The 20,625-nt window shown below is 44.0% G+C and overlaps 1 protein-coding gene across 1 annotated transcript in view; it reads left to right on the top strand.

The window, feature by feature from the left end:
• Nucleotides 1–20,625, top strand: part of zbtb16a (zinc finger and BTB domain containing 16a) — a 115,920-nt gene that overhangs the window by 75,060 nt on the left and 20,235 nt on the right. Inside the window, exon 4 of the mRNA XM_034550217.1 lies at nt 7,188–7,274. Coding sequence (XP_034406108.1) covers nt 7,188–7,274 — 87 coding nt within the window. The remainder of the gene's footprint in view (nt 1–7,187; nt 7,275–20,625) is intronic.

The following is a 20,625-nucleotide window of genomic DNA, read 5'->3' as shown; positions in this document are numbered from 1 at the left end:
GTGTGTGTGTGTGTGTGTGTGTGTGTGTAGCCCAGTCTTCTCTGAGCCTTGATAACGTGCGGGGAGCATGTCGCTGCAGACCTACTCCGCTACAGGGTGCAGGCAGTACCGTGGCCCTGTCCTCTCCAACTGGCAGCCTCTGTTGCTGCTGTACCACTGATAAGGGGGCCGCTGTAAATAAAACTGTACAGCACGCCTCGTTATAACCCTGAAGGTAGAGCGAGGGAGGGAGGGAGGGGAAGGGGATGAGAGAGAGAGAGAGAGAGAGAGAGAGAGAGAGAGAGAGAGAGCGTGCGGTGTCTGTACTCATTGTTCTGACGGCATACTGCGAATGTGTGTGTGTGCACTTGTTTTGCTATTTTGTATAAGAGCCATTGATTGAGTCTCAGATGTATGAATGATTTTTATTTCATTTTCGGCCTTATTGCTTATTACTTTTTAGGGCAAAGATCGAGGACACAGGCGTGGAGGAAGTCGTTTTTTCATGGTTATGAGTTAGAATAGAAGTCCTCGTAGATGTAGTGTGTGTGTGTGTGTGTGTGTGTGTGTGTGTGTGTGTGTGTGTGTGTTTATGGATTTTGTTGCTGTTTTTTTGGTACTGAGAGTACTGTCTTACGTAAGCCATTTATGTAGGCTCAGTGAACAGCCAGGCTATGTTTTTGTTGGTAACTGCGCTTGTCTACCTCCCTCCCTCTTTCGCACACACACACACACACACACACACATAGGTTCTCTCTCCCTAATCTGTCTGTCTGCCTCTCTCTCTCTCTCTCTCTCTCTCTCCTGCTCTGTTTACACTCTTGAAAACCACTGAGTGTGATATTGGCCGGCCATCGACAGATACACTGTAATTTAATTTCCCATTTAGCCTCCCTGACCCCTGAGAACGGATCATTCAGCCACTTCCTGCAGAAATATCGGGCAATACAGTCAACTGTGTGCTGCCCTGCGAGAGCCCAGAGGCTGCACAGGAATTGGAGTGGGGGGGCGGGGGGGGGGGGGCGGGTGGACTGGACTGAACTGAAGCTTTTCTCATGTCAAGTTAACCTGTACACATGTCATCAGAACTCCAGTCATCCACGACTTTTTTTTATTTTTTTTTTTATGTTTGACTTAACTCTTGCCGTACTGACCTGAACAACTTTTTTTGTTCAGGTCAGTACGGCCCAAATTTGACATTTTGTCTTACTTTATTCTAACGATTCAACTTTGCTTAAATTTAAAATGTGCACTGTTTAATTTCTTGTGACACGTTGTTGGGTGGACACTTTGCCCAAATTATATAAATATATATATTTATATATATATATTTTATATGTATTTATTTATAGATTTTTTATTATTATTTATATATTTATTTATTTATATGTATTTATTTATATATATATATATATTTAAATATATATATTTATATTTAATTAAAAAAATTAAAATATATATAAATGATTGACACGTTGGGTGGACACTTTGCCCAAATTATATAAATATATATATTTATATATATATATATATTATATGTATTTATTTATATATTTTTTATTATTATTTATATATTTATTTATTTATATGTATTTATTTATATGTATTTATTTATATATATATTTAAATATATATATTTATATTTAATTTAAAAAAATAAAAATATATATAAATGATCTCCAGTAAACTATTTTGTTGTCAACGTGGCCACTGCAGTGTGACAGTTTATGTTCAAGCTTCAGTCCACAAGAGATTAAACTTGGCATGTAGATATTTTGGTTGATCCCCAACATTCTGACCAGAACGATGCTGAAACATTTTCTTATAAGAAAGTAAAGGTAAATTCCCTAAGTTGTCTGCAATATAGAAATAAAGGCATCTTCGTACACACCAGAGCTGGTGACCATGTTGAATTCAACATTTCATGTATTACAGCGGGCTTATTCTCTTGGAACAGTGGAGCTCTGTTGTTGACCCTTTCCACAATGTGGAAGCTCTTAGACAGGGTTTGTGTGTGTGTGTGTGTGTGTGTGTGTGTGTGCGTGTGTGTGTGTGTGTAATGGATGCTAAATAGTGTCATGCCATCTCCTGCATGTGAGACCATTTGACAACTGATTTTGATTACGATATTGCAGGAAACAGAAGGTATTCGCATGACTCTGCTGATTCCAGTAAACGTGCATGTTCAATTATCTTTCTATTCTTTTTCAACATTTATGTCAAAACAAGACCATTTAATGGGAAGATCAGACTATAAAATGGCCAGAAGAAGAAACAGAGGTGTTTCCTTATCTCCTTGTGCAGGATGAAATGTTTTGAAGTGCCTCCTATCAACACGTTGGCCTACTTTGTGTGTGTGTGTGTGTGTGTCGCTTTGAGCAAAGACAGACTCTCTAACTCTTATGTTTAATTCTGTGATTGTCTTTGATAAAAGATTCTGTTTAGACTACGATCCCCAAGAGGGGGCGACGGGGGGGGACATCTGTCGCGAACTTAGCGTATACATACGCTCTACCTGCGAAAAGGAAGTAGGTTGGAACAACAAGTGTGAAGTGTGGGCACGCCGTAACCCAAAAAAAACCCCCAATATTTAGTCTCCCACAGGAGGCACGGGGGAGCAGGACCATCACCCCCAAACAAACGGGGCCTTTCTCTGCGACTCTGACAAGTTCTTTTGAATGATGAGCGCTTCTGAATGGCGGCATTATGAGATCACACAGCCGAGCCCGGCCGATAGTGTGGGTGTCGTTGCACCCAAACGCACTTTATCACACCCACAAACCCAGCCGCCCCCCCTTCTTACCCCCCCCCCCCTCGTCTCGACGACGGTTTGCATTTCCACATTCAGATTCCATGCACACGTGCGACGAGTGTAACGGCAAATAGGACAATGCACCATTGCACACCCCATTATTTAGGGAAATGGGAGAACGAGCACTTAGCATGTCAGGGGAAATTACAGGCGAGGGAATGCACCATCACTCCCCCCCCCCCCCACCCCCGTGAAGGCCTGCTCAGTGGGCTAATCCACAATCATCATCACGTCTCCATGTTGAAATGTCGCCTGTTTTTTTTTTTTTAGGGGACGCTAACTTTTAAGTGACACACTCTTGCTTGATGCCAAGGAAGTGGCGCGAGGTACATTTCTTATTTCCAAGTTGAACAGAAATGTGAATGATAGCATTGTTGCATCGTGAGATGGGGGTGGTGGTGGGGGGGGGGGATCCATGTCACATGATTGCAACAGGCTGACTCGAGCCATTCTTTTCTCCCAGCTGTGTGATTTTTAGACTTTGATAACTTGAAAAAGCTCATTTCCATATACTTTGTGTTGCTACTTTCAACAAAGAACTAAGCCCACTTAAAAGAAGAAGAAGAAGAAGAAGAAGAACACTGTAAAACCTGAAGGAAAAAAAATGATGTAAAATTGCACAAGTCGCCCTTTTTTAAGGAAGCAAAGCAACCGGATATGAACCGTTTTACTACTTGGCATACAGTGGAATGGCCTCAACAGCAACTAATCTAACTTTTAAAAAAAATAAAAATCTGCACACGTTTAGAGCTTTTTAAAAAGTGAACAATGTGGCAGAAAGAAAGGCGTCTTAGTCGTGGGGATGCACGGCCTTGAAAGGACGGATCTAGTTTACGGTAAATACTTTGTGGCGGTTATATTACTCTTTGCTGCGAGGCTTTTGCAGGAAGTTCACTTGATTGGCAGGGAGCCTTGTTCTCGTTTACGGACCTTTTTTTTTATTTTTATTTTTTTTTTGTTATGAAATAACTGAGGCCCACTTGCGGTGCAACACCAGTTGTGCAATATTTTCAGAGGGGGAAGCGAAAAGGGAAGTGGCTTTAGTGGTATGTGGCACCTGATCACCGCCCCATCCCCACCTCCCAACACACACACACACTCGGCACGGGTTGTGCAACTTTTATTATGTCAGCTAAAAGGCTCAATCTGTGGCAATGTGACACACTAACGGCGTCGACTACCATTTTTGAGATTCCTTGAGAATTTGGTCTTTTTCATTTTCGTGATTTGGTCGTCTTTGGTCATTTGGTGAGCTTCCGTTTGTTCCCCCGATGAATGGCCCGATATTTAATCTTTGTTTTTGTGCAAAAAGGATTTCTCACTGAAATCGAATCGAAGATCAGGTTTCAGTTCATGAAATGAAGTGCTTTGAGAATCCTGCAGTTTGAGTTTGAGTGGGCCCCTGAGTAGTGTTTTTTTAATGTCTACAGATTATTTAAAACACACGTGACAAGAGTTACAGCTGATGTCGAGTGTGTGTGAGTGTGTGTGTGTGTGTGTGTGTGTGTCCTGTCCCGGTTACCCCGTCTCTCCTAACTAACAACAAGTTCACCCTCCTGCGATCAAAGGGGACCCCCTCAAGATTTATCACTTTAATTTGGCAGTGAAAATGGCTGATGGCGGCTGTTACCAAGCAGAGGGCCCCCTGTTAGCACTTAGTTGGCTAACTGGAGTGACGGGCATCTGGCTGGGTGGCTGCCTGGCTGTTGTGTACCCTGGGTTCCTCCCCCATTTGCCCCACAGTGACCCCCCCCCCCCCCCCCCCCCCCCCCCCCCCCCCCCCCCCCCCCCCCCCCCCCCTCACACACACACACCCACACACACAACTTCATTCTCCTTGCAGGCATTTCCTGACAATTTATGTCCTTGTGCCACAAGCAGGGGGCATGCCCTGCACTAAAATCCTATCCGTGGCCCTTATAGCACACGCGTCTTGGGGGCCCCCCCAGAAGACTGGGAGTCGCGTTGCACCACTGTCTGTGAGGCTTTCTGGTGTTATGCTGATTTACTACAAATCGCCTCCGTTTCAATCCTGCACGCCGTAGTTGCGGTACTTGTTTTTTTTCCCTTTACCTTCCAGTCCATTTGTTGTTGTTTTAACCAGAGTGAATGCTCTTTTCCAGGAACACTTAGTGACACACTCACTAACTACACATTTACACCTGGAAGCAGCCCAGTAAAAAAAAAATCACAGTTTGATTTGATGGCCACTGAGGAGAACCACCTGGGGGGGGGGGGGGGGGGGCAGCTGGTTTAAGTGCCACTGCTCAGGGGCACTTAAACCAGTGGTGGCAGTAAAAGAAAAGGGGAATAGGAAATTGAAACTTATTTGACATGAAACTTATTTCTGACTGCTTATTTTGAAGTTAGAAGTAAAACAATTATATATATATATGAATGTGTATTGAGCATTAATCCATAAAGAGCACGCGATGACGTGGATTGATTGTCATAAAATGGCCCCGGCGCAAGGGCCAATCAATGAGCTCAAATCAATATCATGGAAAGGAGTCCCGTGGCAGAGCACCAGCAGCATGTTTATAAAAAAAAAATATCTATATAATTACAGTTTATCTAACAATGATGAATCAGGGAGTTAAAGAAGCAACAGAGGGGCTATGTGATTAATGCAAATTAGAGACATCAGTGGGTGTGTCGGGGGGGGATTCTGTCTACATCTCCGCTGCATGTCTTGTTCTCCAAAGGTTAAGTGGCTGCTTCTTTTTTTTTGCCGGCTAATTCAGCCATATGCTTCATCTGTGCATTTGACACTGGCGCTCACACTATAAATTATGCCTCCTTGAAATATGCAACAAAAAAAAAAAATTGAGTCTAAAGCGTGTTAAATGGAAAATACATCTTGTGATATCACAGGGGAAAAAAAATCTCTTACGATGCTGGTTTTAAAGGTTGCGCCTGAGCTAGTCGCACTCACTTGTGTGCAGCCTACCAGCTGGTTGCATAAGCAGGCGCACTCGGTCATGTACGGTCTGGGTCATTTCTGCTTTTTTTTTTTTATTATTACAGTACAGGCCGTTCCCTAATGTCACTGTGGTGGCCTAAAAAGAAAACCACACAAGCCATCTCTCCCTGACTTCACCCCCCCCCCCACCCCCCACCCCCCACCCCCTTGTCATCTAAGAATTAGCTTCCTGTTTTCATTGTGTTCTCTCTCTCTCTGGAGGTGTCGTAACCCAGGAGAAGACGTGCCAAGAACAAATCAAGGTCTGGGGGTTCGGGGAGAGATCGCTCTGCGCTTATGCACAGCCGCACACATCCACCCATGTTTTGAACACACACAATATCCAGATGTTTAAATGCGTGTGTGTGTGTGTGTGTGTGTGTGCGTTTGATGTGTGATGTGTATGGCATGCACGGTGCCCGTTGCCAAGCCATAACAAGTTGTTTGCCTGGGCCTGATCTGATGTGTCCTACAACAGAACCGTGTACTGTATGTGTGCATTCCAGACATCTGACTCTCCCTTTTTATTGTTGTGCACATTCATAAAGGGGGAACAGGGGGCAATCCAGGTCACACTACTGTATGATCTGGATTATAACCTGCTCTTTGTGTGTAGCCCTCTGAGTGCAAGGGCTACACACACACACACACACACACACACACACACACAGAGTGCGGTGCAACAACAGTGGGAGGGTGCTCAACAATAACTTTACGGCTTTAAATGAAAGAGCAGGAACGTATCTAGCCGATACGCTCATTGTGCACCGCTCATATTCATTTGGGTCTATATGCAATATGTTGGCATGAAGAGTGTCTGTTTTAAATATCCATAGATTTGCAGGTTAGAGAAATTTAGACCAGCAAAGAATATATATATATATATATATATATATATATATATATATATATATATATATTATTCATGAATAATGATTTTCATCATTGTTTTCTTATATTTGGAGCTGAATCTCACCAATGTGAAGGCAGATAGTTTGACTCATCAAAGTATGACGCTAAATTATACATTTAAAAAAAATAAAAAAGCCTATTGATCAATGAAATAGTGAAAAATATTTATCTAAATTAAATTTTAAAAAAGGGGAAGAGGGAACTAACATTTTACTACTTTTTTTTATTATTGATTGTATTGGTTATCGGGGTTAAAGATTGTAGCTCCTCTATCTAACTTCTTTTAAATCACTTCTTAAAACCCATTTTTATAGAACTGCTTTGAAGTGATGTCGTCCTTTTATGCAGTTCTTTGTTTCCCCTATTTTAATTTGGTCTGTTCTGCTTTATTTTGTATTTTTCTATTCCATTATTGTGTGCATTGAGACATTTTGGAATATGACATTAACTTTAAGATCCCCTTTGCGTCCAACCTTTGTTTGTGAGTGTGTAATAAGTGTCCACGCTCTTGTTCCTGTGCAGCTGGTGAGAAGGCCATCGTGTGTGACCAGTGTGGCGCCCAGTTCCAAACGGAGGAAGCCCTGGAGTCTCATCGGAAGATCCACACCGGTATGAACACACACACACACACACACACACACACACACACACACATATCCAGACATCTTGAAACCTTTAATATACATATTTTGGTGGGACAGAAAAAAAGGTCTAAGGAAAAATGTAATTTTTTACGCAAATCAGCGTGCAATGTTGTGTTTAGGGTTGCAAAGGGGGCGGAAAGTTTCCACGGAAATTTTGAAAGAAAAAAAAAAAATGTGCCCAAGCTTTTTTGCAAAAGCATACAACAGGGAACTTAAGTGTAGTTGAGAACAAGACTATGCACGCCGAGCTCAGCTGGAGCCTGAATGCAGCTGGTTGGGAACATTGTCTGCCAGAAACAGAAACATAAACATTCACGTTCTGTTGTTTTTGAACGTCTTTGTCGTCAGTGTTGAGTCTGAACGTTTCAGCCCTTTGCCTGGCAAGTGTGAGAGCGCCGAGTGGCGTAGAGGCCAAGAGCGGTATTGCAGACAGATAGAGATTTAAATTATAGCTCGCAACATATTGAACAAAATAACTGAACTAGTTCATTTTTTTGGAGCTGTGAACTTAGTTCAACATGTTGAATTATGAACTATGAACTGAACTAGTTCATTTTAAAATGTGTGAACTATGAACTGAACTAGTTCATGTAGAAAGTGAACTTTCCCATCACTGTTTGTCATTACCTAGCATATTGATTACTTGGTAAACTGAAGCCATGTTCATTTTAATACCAAGTTTATTTGTATACAGTAGACTAACTTTTTACAGCAGTGAGGAGGACGTTGATGAGGTCCAGGAAGAAAGCATTTAGAGGATTCAGGGAAAAAACACAAAAAAATGTGGGTTTGCGGGTGGTGATCATAGGGAATACACCTTTTTTTTTTTTTTTTCAACGTTCATGTTTTTGTTGTTCGATGAAAGAATAAAGTTATACTTATACATTTTTAAAAGTTGTATTATAAATGTTTGCATGCATGTCTCCTTATGACAAGGTACATGCAGTTAAATGACCCCAACATTTTCAGTTTATTCCCGTTAATTCCCGTTAATTCCCGTGGAAAGTTTCCAACTGTGTTGCTGCGGTGCGTCGAGGCTCACTCGGCCCTCTCTGGCTAACTGGAGCCCGTGGATTGACGGATAGATGGATCACATCATCTCGGATTAGTCCCCCGCTCGCCCCTAAATCAAGACGGGACCCAACAACAGTAATCAGCAACAAAAACGGGAAGAAAACTTGGCAGGCCGATGTTGTTTATCAGTGGTCGGCTACGAAGACGGGGAGGATGAGGACAATCTAGGTGCCAAGATGTAAATAGGAAGAAGTAAATCCCCCCCCCCTCCCCCCCCCCCTTCAGCAGATGTATGATGGCCCAGAACAGTTTCACGACTTGGCGATGAACTCTTTAATTTGGGGGGATGCTACATCCAACGTTGTGGACAAATACTCCAGATTAAAAATAGATAAAAAGCTATCGAGAGCTGCCGCACTACTGCTGATGGGATGTTGATGGATAATTCTGTCCCATAATGTAAGACGCTAAAGATAAAGGTAATTAGTTATTAGTTTCCTCCATACTAACTCTATCATATGACGGCGTCAACGAACACGTTAGTCTGTACTAGTTCAGGCTGCAACTGGAATACATTTTGGTAATCGGTCCGTTCCATTTTACTACACGATGAGCAGAGTGTGAAATTCAGCTTTTTAAAGGGGATGCGCCGGAGGAAAAAGCCACAGGATCTCTTTGAGTTCAATAGGATTCATCCTCTGGCGACCACGAATGTCCACAGAAGATCTGATGGCAGTGTGATCTTTTTATAAGAGTGTAGGACCCTGGAGAAAAGCCCACTGTTCATCCTCTGGGGAACACGTGCTTAATAACTCCCATGGCCCAGCAGATTTAGATTATTACCACTGATCGATCCACATAGACATCCTTTAGCTCCTGCATGTCAACCAAAATTAGATCGGGGGCCAGGGGGAGGGTGGGGGGGGGGCACATTCAAGCCTAAATAGCCACACATCATCATCATCTTGTGTTGTGTCCTTCATCGGGAAGCTGTGACCTTTTTTTAGGTTCCCAGTAGCAGCTCCCGTTGCCCCCCCGCCCACACTCCTCCCCAACATTTGAGAGGGGAAGGTGGGGCAGTGTAGTCAGGATATGGGGGGGGGGTACTCCTGAGGGGCTTGCCCTCAGCCAATCAGCTCTATGGAGGTAAAGAAGGGTTAAATGAGGCTAATGATCCAACAGCCATAACAGCGGAAAGGAGCACTCTAAATATAGGCATTCCAGTCTGGAACGAATGGTAGGGATTGAGGTGTGGGGGGGGGGGGGGGGGGGGGGGTGAACGCAGCCAGGGCCAGACATGTCTTCCTGCCAGACAACCGGCGCAGCAGCAGCAGTAATAGTATAGTAATCATCTGTTGAGCCCTTCTGAGGAATCAGTCTGAAAAATGGGCTCCGGGTGAAATATGACAGCGTACGACTCTCAGTGCCTCAGTCTCTATGCATTTTAAAGCTACTGTACGCCTATATTATGTCATCCCCCCCACCCCCCAAAAAAAAAAAATATTGGACCCACTGATTGCTGTCACTACAGTGACTCTCAAAATCAATAAGGAGCTGAAGGTTGACCGCATTTAAGCCGGGGAGCGACTGATGAGACCGGATTGAAAGGGGTAAACAAACAACTCCCTCTCTGTGTTCTCACACCTTTTTGCTCAATATGAATGTGTCAAATTTGCCTTTTTTGACGCAGCGCGTCATCAGAATATATGAAGTGCAGCATGTGACATTTAAAATATATATATATATATATATATATATATATATATATATGTCGTCCTGATTTCGCATTCCATTCGGTTAATTTCCCACTCAATAATTTAATTTACCTCTCCAGCCGCGGCTTTGCTGGGAATATCACATTTTTATTATTCTAATTAATTTTTTTAGATAATTTCTTTTCCCATTTTGACATGCGTGGTAGCCCTGAGGAGCCAATTTACTTTCATGTGACTCAGTATTTCTGTCATTTTAGCTCAGATAACTGCACCAAAAAATTTGGATTTTCATGGTTGATTCCTACCTAATTTGGTGATCTACCTACACAAAAAATATCTAAATATATGCGTCAATCAGAAGTTACTGAAAAACATTCATGCTCCCCAGAGGATTAACGCCTTGGTTTAATAAAAGCTTATTCCTCTGGCACTGCCGTCAGGCTACAATGTCAACAATCACACTATATAATAATACACAGTAGAATATAATGGGCAGATTTTCAGAAACATTTGTACGGACTTTCCTGTTTCTAGTCCCTCAATTGTCAGTCGTTCATTCAATGTGTTCACGTGGTATTTCTTTCTTGGATATGAGCCTCTTTATGTGCAGAGAAACGACAAAAGAAAAGAAAACTACCGTCTTTGCTACAAAAGGCCCCGGTGCTGCGTTGAATCAGTCCGAAGCTGGAAAGATTAACAAACATGGATTTATTTATACAGAACATGTCTGTGTGTACAGTACCCAAGTCTCAAAACACCAGAGAGGGGCGGGCGGGCGGGCCGGGGGGGTTACTGTTGGCCATCAAAGCCAGATTTGATCTCCGCCTGCCTCCTTGGCAGCGCTTCAGCCCTTAGCTAATGTTCTCTGATGACAATATTTGGCCTCTGAAAAACTGTGGCTGTTTCTTGCCGCGTTGAATGGGAGCTATTGTGGCGTCTCCTCCTCTGTCGGCGTGATCAGCTGCAGTCTGACTCGACCTCTGACTCCTTTCTCAGTTTGCCCCGTCGGCTCTTGCTTTTAAAGACAGGGCTGCTCTTGGTTTAGCACACACACACACACACACACACACACACACACACACACACCTCCCTCTCTATGTTATTCAACAGCCTTCCTACTGTACGCGGGACATACTGTATAGCGAGTGTTCAACCTAAAACCACGGGATGGTTCGGAGGCCCCGTGTGTGTGTGTGTGTGTGTGTGTGTGTGCGGGGCAGGCTGCAAACTGCCGCCATCTGTGGCAAGTAACACACACACACACACACACACACACGGGGGGGGGGGGGGGCACAGTTGTTGTCTGGCTTTCACGGAGAGCGCCCACGTTCTCATTGAGAGCTTGTGGCCCATTAAGCTGGTGTCGCCGTCCTTCGGTTGTTTTACGCAATGCACGCACTGAGACTTGGGGATTTAAATTTATTTTAAAGTTTTTCAGCCTCCCGGGCCGACTGAGCATGTACAGCGTCTAGCCACGTCTAGGGATTTCACCGTGTGGATGTCAGGTGACCCGGCAGGAAGCAGAATGTCATATAATGTGCACATATGAGAGGAAAAACAACACCTGATGACACCTGTATTTATAGCAGCACCGGATTCTTTGTGTCAGAGCCTGAAAGATCTTTCCGGCCATTCATCCAATTTTTTATTTTATTTTTACTGAATGAATGTAAAAAAATATATAGTATATATAGTCGTGAGTTATAAAATCCTCAAACATTTTGTTAGTAAAGGACCAGTTACTGAAACTACGGCTGACATTTCCTCTTTCAACACAGTTTTAATGTGGATTTTGTCCCAATAATGTCAAATTGGGGAAACTGTTATGCTCATTTAAACACGGCCAACTCCAATGTGTCATCTCCAATTTGCATTTCCAGTAAAGCCTCTCCCCAGTCGGGGGGCGGCTGGGGGGGGGGGGGGGCTACAAGACACTTCTGAGCTCTCAGCTGCAGTTTTTTTCCTCATTCTGCCTCTTTTTTATTTTATCTCTCTATCATTTCTGCCAGCGATCTTCATTTCTTTCTTTCATTAGATTGTTTTGGTCCCCCCCATAATTTATGGCTCTCGTGTTTTATTGGTAAAGCCCACCGCACTCCGCATTCCACTTGATTAAACTGTAGCTCGGTGCAGAAGAAACAAAAGGTCAGAATGTGTTCAAAGAAAGTGAGCAATAAATTGAAGTTAAATGACTTTCTTTTGGGTTTTTTTGGGTTTTTTTAGGTTTTTTTTTTTTTAGTCTGGCCCGTTAATTTTAAACAAACGCAGATTTTCACCAGCGGTGATTCATGCATCTTACCCCAAAAAAAGCATCTTACCCCAAAAAAAGCATCTTACCCCCGCGAGCTCTTTAACTGCCAATTTGAAGTGCGTATCAACAAGTGCGCACGCATTTTTAATTTTTATTGAAATGTGTACGTTCGGTCCGACGGTTCCTGGTGTTCCTGTTTATACATGAATCATCTCCGTGTACACACACACACACACACACACACACGGCAGTACCAGAGAAAATCCACGTATAATAGGAGGGGGTAGGCAGCTCTCTCGCATTCTTTTTCTTTCTTTCTCTCTTTATCTCCCTTTTATCTTTTTTTTCTTCTTGTAAGTCTTGTAATACATTGAAAATATGCAAACCATGGAGTGGCAATAGCGGGTTTGGCCAGTGGGAACACAGCGTGATTCCAGCAGGCCTCCGCCGCAGAGTAAACACTTTCTTTTCTCAAGCCAGAAATAGTTTGGCTGGGGGAGAGAAAAGGGAGGGAGGATAAGAGGAGAGACAGAAAAAAGAGAGAAAGAGGAGAGGGTTTTGGGGGGGTATACAACAAGGTAATGATGCTCAGGAAAAAAAAAAAGAATCTCTTTTCAGTTACATTACCTCCTTTTCTCCCTCGTCTTTGTCTTCCTTGTAAATTGTTGTCCGGTGGCATGGCAATCAGTTACCTCAAACACACACACACACACACACACACACACACACACACACACACACACACACACACACACAGTCCAGTCATGTCACTCAAGCAAATTAGGCCAATGGCAGCGCTACACAGGGGTCACGTCAAAAGTGCCGATTGTCTCAATCACATTAGGCCGGCACTGGCATCTGTTTAGCATTTAGTTAATTGTGATGTTATTAAGTTGTCAGTGAGCATTAGGGTGGCGATAAGCAAAGCAAATATTCTTCCAGGGAAGGCTGCACACATGTTGCTGAAACACACACACACACACACACACACACACACACACAGGAACATACCTGGACCCTGTGAATGCGGTTCACCCTACGGCTCAACTCCTCACTCTCCAAATGAAAGAAATGATGACCATAAAAAAGATAAAGTAACCACTAGTCAAAGTCCTATCCCAATGACATGTCGTCCAAAGGACTCAATATACAGTTTGTTTTGCTGGATAACTGACAATTATTGGTCATCCAAAATTGTGGTCGATTGATTTAATGTCGTTGACGATCACCGCAGTGTATCATAGGAAAAGAGATTTATTTTTGGATCAATGACTGAGGATGGTCTCCGCTTACATTTCGGCTCTATATTGCCACAGGTTGTTCTACGATATAATATCTGTTTACTGTTGAAATGGTGGTAACATGATCGTTTAAACCCCGCCCCCACCGTCTCTCATTCCTCCATCTCTGTAAACAAACACCTCTTTCTCGTGGCCTCCCTCCATCTCCCCCTCCGTGGCACCTCACTCTCACTCACCTTCCGAAATAAGAAGAGTACAAGTGGTCGGAGACGCTATCGGTGGCTAAATTAAATCAAAGTGGCACTAGCTAGACTACAGTCCCTTCTTCCTGCTACTAACCTCCCTCTCTCCCTCAGCAAAACACATCCCCCCCCCCCCCAGATAAGATCTAAATGAGTTTTTCCAGGCGGAGGAAGATCCTCCGCTTGGCTGATGGACACTGTGCACGGCCTCAGTGTGACCAAACACCCTGTGGTAATCATCCGCCACGGCCGCAAGTGTTATGCACGGCGTCCTATGTGAATAAAGGGAGTGTGGTTTGTGTGTAAATGAGAAAGAAAAAAAAGTGTGAATGAGAGTTGGCACTGCTACGTTCCCCTGCACCCAGGACTTCATTCATTGAGAAATACCCAACTGGGGCCTCTGCAGTGCCGAGGCTTAGCGTCATGGTGGGCACAGTCGCATTGATGCATCTCCACAGGAAACGCATGTCGGAGAGGGGAGGTAGTATTCTTTATAAGGGGGGAAATAGGTGGGTGGGATCCAGTAGAAAATTGGGATGTCCGTACTGGCGCAACAGTCTGGCTGCAGGAGAATCCCCCACACGGATGGATCATTGTAAACCAGGGACAGCAGCCACATATCCAGAGAGACCAATAAAACGATGTGGTGTGGAAGGGGGGGGGGGGCGGATTATAGACTCCCAGAGGGCTCTGCGATTCACGGGCCATAAAATGGGAAGTCAGCAGGACACGCTGCAAATCTGGGGCCAGCCAATATCCAGCATCCCCTGCCTCCGCTGTTTGGACCCTGAGGATGCGACTCGGGGGCGCACAATGCAACACCCAGCGAGCGCGTCCCGTTGTCGGACAATCTCGAATCCATAGATGCCGCTATTCCCCCCCCCCCCCGGTCGTATTTGCATGTCGGGCCGCTGACGGCTTTGTTCGAGATCTGCCTGGTTTAAAAAAAAAAAGAAGAAAAAAAAAGAGGGGGGGGGGAAGGATAGATAAGGAAAGAGACAGAATGGTGGAAATCCACGAAGGCCTTCGCCATCTAGGGGAATAAAAAAAAAAAAAAAAAAAAGGCCTCTTTTGTCAGGAGGTTTCCCTACATTCAGATACCCCATCGCATTTTAACCTTGGCAAGGCGGATATAAAGGGATTCACCCCAAGAGAGTGAAAGGGAGAAAGAGACGTGGAACACTGGCCCCCGCGTCAACAATAGCCGGCTTTCTTTTGTCCGCGGTGTTATTTGAAGTAAATCTCCCTCTGTAATTAGATTGGAGCTGTTTGTGGACATCTTAGGAAAAGCGCGTCGGTGTTAAAACAGCAACGCGCGAGGGCCCTTTTTTAATTTACAGTGCAAATACCTTTCGATTAGTGTGGAAGGAGGGAGGGGGGGGGGGGGGGGGGGGATGAGGGGGAGGGACAATAGAGGAGGCTTTCAATCCTTTTTTTTTTCTTCCTTTTTTGTTGTTGTTGTTTGAGAGTCGGGAGGAGGTTCGAGCAGCTCTCCTGTGTTCCTTAATTGTGAAGCAAGGAGATTAGTACGAGTGCTTCCCAACCTTTCACCCCAAACAAAAGGGAGCCATCGGATCCAGTTGCCATAGTGACACGAGGTTTTCACACCGTCCAACGGAGCCACTCCCTCCACCGCTCCTCGTGGTACAGCCCAAAGAGAAGGACCACAAATCTCCAACCTGCGAGCCCGCTCTGCAAAACCTTTTTTCTGTCCGTCTGACAGCACCCCCCCCCCCCCCCCCCCCCCCCCCCCCCCTTTTTTTATTTTAAATGGCACCCGAGCAGCCACGCTAATGAAAATGGCCGTTTCATCCTCACTCTTACGTCTGTCTCTCACTTGTATAAAAGTTAATGTTTCCCCCGTGAAAATGACATTCTAGGAGACCGTTTAGCTTTTTGGACAAATGCTGCGTTTTTCTTTGGGGGGGCAAGAGCAGCCGGGCACGCGGGGGCTAAAAAAAAAATAAAAGTCCTTTTCCACTCGGTGCAGCTCAATCAAAGGGCACTTAGCAGTGTCATATTGATTATGGGAGCTTAACCCTCGTCAATCTTCGATTGGGTCATTTTGGCAGCCTTTCCCGTGGACGGCTTCGATGGATAGAACTGCCTAAACGGGAAGAAAGAGGGGTTCCCTCTTTCTGAGCCTGCTGCTCCCTTCTTAAAAACCCAGGATGGCTATATGCTCATCCGAGGGAGACGGATTCCTGTGCGACGGTCTCTCCTTCTGTCTCGAGGCAGGAGAAAAAAGGATTAAGATGAAACGAGAGATGCCCGGACTATCCCAATTTACGAAAATGACATTTAGACCTAATTAATTATCGCTCCATTTTAAAATGTGAATTCGGCTCCCCGGTGTGTCGAGCTGGCTTCGGAGGAAACGTTTCACTTTACACACAAAGAGGCTGTTTAATGTTCGAATTGTGTGTGTGTGTGTGTGTGTCGTCCCAATGATTTTTGAAACAGCCCCATATGAACAAATAGAAACAACATTACACTTAGAGTTAAATAGGAATTTCCATGCTGGTAGACCTTAATTACAATGTGTTTGTTCCAGTGGTTTATTTCAGGAAAACCAGGAGAGAAACATGGATGCATGCCAGATTTTCTTTTCCCCAGTGGAACATGTTGCCCTCTGGGGTTTGTGCATGTTTTTAAGCGTATTTACACTTTACTTTACTAAACGTGCTTCGGTGTTCTTTAGGCTATTGTACCATTGTCATCTTTAGGGGGTTGTGTTGAACATAAAGTCAACCCTGAAGGGTCCACCTCTTTGCATGTTTTCAGTCCATTCGCTACAAATACCGGCTCGCTTGCAACACGCTACACCTTCTTTCTTCTTCTTCTTCTTCTTCTTCTTCTTCTTCTTCTTCTTCTTCTTCTTCTTCTTCTTCTTCTTCTTCTTCCTCCCAGCCAGCAAATGGTTTGCACATTGATTTTAGTGCAGAATGAAAATCATCTTGTAAATATTCCCAAGTTGGCTCCCATTACTGTGCACTCGTAACTCATGTCTGTTATCACTGTTTGCAACTGAAAACACGATGGGTCGTATTGGCAATGCATTTGTAAGCCAGTGGCTTAAAAATATTTTTCTCCCGTGTTAAACAAGTGGTTGGGACTTTTAAATAATTTGCATATAATGATAATAATAATAATAATAATAACTCAAACACGACGAGATGACAACATTTTTCGATTTTAATAACTTTTCCGTGTGATGTCATTTCTTGGCCGAGAGTGAACGTAACGATGGTGTTGAGTTAGTCTTGGAGATGACCTGCTAGGACAATACAAAAAAAAAAAAAAAGGAAACTCAAGTGGGACCCATTACACCCACGGAGGGCAGACTCTTATCAGTTAATGGCAGGTTTCCCCCCTGAGAGCAGATTGTTTTGATAGATGGCACCTGGTTCTGGCCTTTTTTTTTTGTTTGTTTTTTTGCAACCAGCCGTAACAAAATACAAGAAACACTAGTTTATGCTAGATAAGCTGAGCAAGGGAAGAAAAATATACATAAAAACAAGCATCCTCTGAGTGTTAATTTCTTCATGGAACGAGTAAACGCACTTTTATGAGTTCCCGAACTTTGTCGTTGAGTGGCGTGCACGAGAGGTCACCTGATTTAGTTCCTTAGACAGACAAAATACTGGCTGCCATGACCCACAATGCATTGGTGGTTGTCTTGCCGTAGACTTCGGCACCCTGTGTGTCGCACAACGGGTGTAGTGACCCGCAAAAGCGTCTGAGGCCGCTCCTGCGTCTTCAGGTTTGTCTGAAAAGCTGCGGCCATGAAAACAATGTTCTCCAAAGAACCTTCTCTGGAATGCGTGTTGCTAAACGTCCCCTTTTTTTGGTCGAGCAAAGCGCCGATGACACGTGACTTATTTTAAATATCAAAGTGAACCCGACTAGCGGAGGGAGACAACACGGGAGTACTGTGTGATGACAGCCATCCGAGAGCATTAAACACACTTCAGTAAGTCACTGATCACTGTGCACCTTTGCTTGCCCCTCCATTCCTGCTCCCCGGGGCTCTTAATATTTAAATAGTCAATTAATTTAGCATTTAATGATGTATTTATTCATAAGCAAATATGCCCAAAAGGTCTCCGTGGTGTCGGCAAAACGCAGTCGTAAGTTTAACCTTCTTTTTGCATTCTTTGTGACGTAGTGAGGGGCTGGTCATAAAGATGTCGGCCTCCACATCTAAAAATGTACATGCATATATATCCAGGACATGTATATGCATGTAAATAGATCTATAATATTTTAAGTCCTATTATATACCTCCTTAGTGAATTAAACTAGCTAACGAGGCTACAATATCACGCTATGTTTATACTCAAAGGGCTCATATTGACGGATTGGAAATAAATTCTATTTCGACACGTAAATTATCAAACACGTGTTTTTAATCATCGGGCTTTGCTTGAGTTAAGTTCCCTCTTGTCATTATGATGAAGAAAAATAATGAAATGAAATGAGTCTATTTATTCAGCTACTCTTAGAATCTTAGTATTAGGAAATGTTTTGGGGGTTTGTTACATTTTTAGAGATCAGTTTGTAAGAAAATGTAACTTTTTAAATCATTGAAAAAAGAAAAGAGTGAGGGCTTCGGCTGCAGGTCGTCATGGTGACTGTGTTGAGGTATTGTTGGCTCTCCTAGCTCCACGTGGATGGAACGCTTGTTTACTGACAATTTTTAGATTAGTGGAGAATTTAATTTGGCCCAAAGAGGATTAAGTGAAGGAGTTTGACTGGAATGGAACAAGTATATCTTTTTACCCCCCCCCCCCCCCCCACACACACACACACACACACCTTAAAGTCCGACAGAGGAATGTTTGGGGGGAGGGTCCACTGGTCCGACTGCGGTGTCCCCTTACAGTCCGGGCTGACCAGCAGGCTCTGGGAGGTGATTGATTGGGTGGTGCCGGGGCCACCGAGGACCCTTTCTGCAGCTTTAGAGGTCAGGGGTCACCTCCTCTGCAAATCTGCTTCCTTTTGTACAGTCGCAACACCAGGAGAGACCCCCCCCCCACCCCACCCCACCCTCCTCGTCTCTCCCCAGTCCCTCCTCCCTCTGGTCTTCACCATGGGAAAATGGGGGAGGCGTCAATTAAACCTTTTCTCTCTTTCGCTTCAGTTCTCTCTATCTTCTGAAGTTGCTCCTTTTTAAAAAAAAAAAAAAGAATTCTTTAGGTTTAAATGCAAAGAGGCGCTCAGGGCCAACGGTGCTGTTAAAAAAAAAAAAGGGTTTGTTAAGGTTTCCCTCAGAATAAAACTAATGATAATGGGGCATGCAAGCTGTTGTAGAAACACTCCTTAATGGATTACTTAAGCAAGCAATTAGCGGTACACTAGCAGCCAGATATCAGCATCTCAATGGTTTAAAAAGATGTGTTGGTTGTAATGATGCCATGTGGCAATTACTCTCGTTAATAGAGTGATGTTGCGACTGGTCGGACTGAGGCACCGACGTAATGAACACAAAGCTCATTCTGCTCCGTCTGATGCTGTTGACAAGTTCTTCAAACTGGACTCTAGAAAGTTGTATTTTTTTTTAATCCTCCCCGCACAACCAAGAAAACAAACTTTTAAAACATAAGCGATTGAGGGAAGACTTTGGGCTTCGTGGACGCCCTTAAACACCAGAGCAGAGCCCTGCCGATGTAATCCTTTCGATAGTCAGTCCGAAGGGGTTTTGCTGAGGGATAACATTGCAATTCGGAAAATGTGGCTGGTCCTTGGCCCTCAGGGGCCAAAGCCTTTGTGGTCACAGGACCAGGATTACACTTTAACCCCCACCGCTGCAATCAACCAGCTCCCCCAACACCCGTGGCTAAGGCCTGGGGTCAGGTGAAAGGCCAGGAATCTTTATACAGGGGTAGAAATGGAGGGAAAGAAGAAAAAAAGAAGAAGCGAAAGTCCGTCTTTAAACATCCCAAAATGCAGCGCTTTGACTCGGTGACGACCGTAGCCTTTGTTTGTTTTTTTTAATGCACATCTGAATCTCCATCGGAGAGAAAGTGGGTTGTGTTTGAACTTTAAGAGCTCTGCAGAGGAACGACAGGGAACCGCTCCGAAACAAATGAAGATGAAGACCGACATGCAGAAGAAATGGAGTGAAATGCAACCTTTTCATCCGAGGTAGCAACCATTAATCAAAATATAGCCTGACGCAGTTTGACTCGTTTCAAGGCCCTTTTTATTTTATTTTTTTTTAAAGGCATTAAATAAGTGACCTAACCGCTAAGAAAAGCCAGTGAATGAATCTGCTTTGACACGCTTTTGACACACACACACACACACACACACACACACACACACACACACACACACACACACACACACACACACCTGAAGTTAAAGAGCACAGAGGTCTCTATTGACACATATTGTCAGCCAGAGATGTCCATTGTCCAGCGATCACTGGTGTGTGTGTGTGTGTGTGTGTGTGTGTCTATTCAATTTCTTTCAACATAGTTCAATAAAGGGTTTATCAGCTGGGGGGTTTATTTGGTTAGATTATGTCTCTTCCTTCTTTTCTCTTCTTTTTGTATTGCTTCATTTGGAGTCTTTTGGAAGATCTTCTCGACTACAGATGAAATCTTCCCGGCGTCCACGCGACGATTCGTCTTTTGCTTTTGCTTTCAACCGCGAGAAAGAACGACGCGAGGTGGCAGCGTGGTTCAGTTTAAATGGACGTTATCTAATTACCGATGCAAACAAACAAACAAACAACAACAACAAAAAGTGATTGATTTATAGCAGCAAGTTTCCGGGGGTTACGGAGCTAGTGGTCTCTCACTTCCCACACCACGCTATACGGTCCTGGGCCTGGAGACTAAAGATA

Source organism: Cyclopterus lumpus, chromosome 14 (genome assembly GCF_009769545.1).
Source record: "Cyclopterus lumpus isolate fCycLum1 chromosome 14, fCycLum1.pri, whole genome shotgun sequence".
Taxonomy (NCBI): Eukaryota; Metazoa; Chordata; class Actinopteri; order Perciformes; family Cyclopteridae; genus Cyclopterus; species Cyclopterus lumpus.
This window is presented reverse-complemented; position numbering and strand designations above follow the sequence as displayed.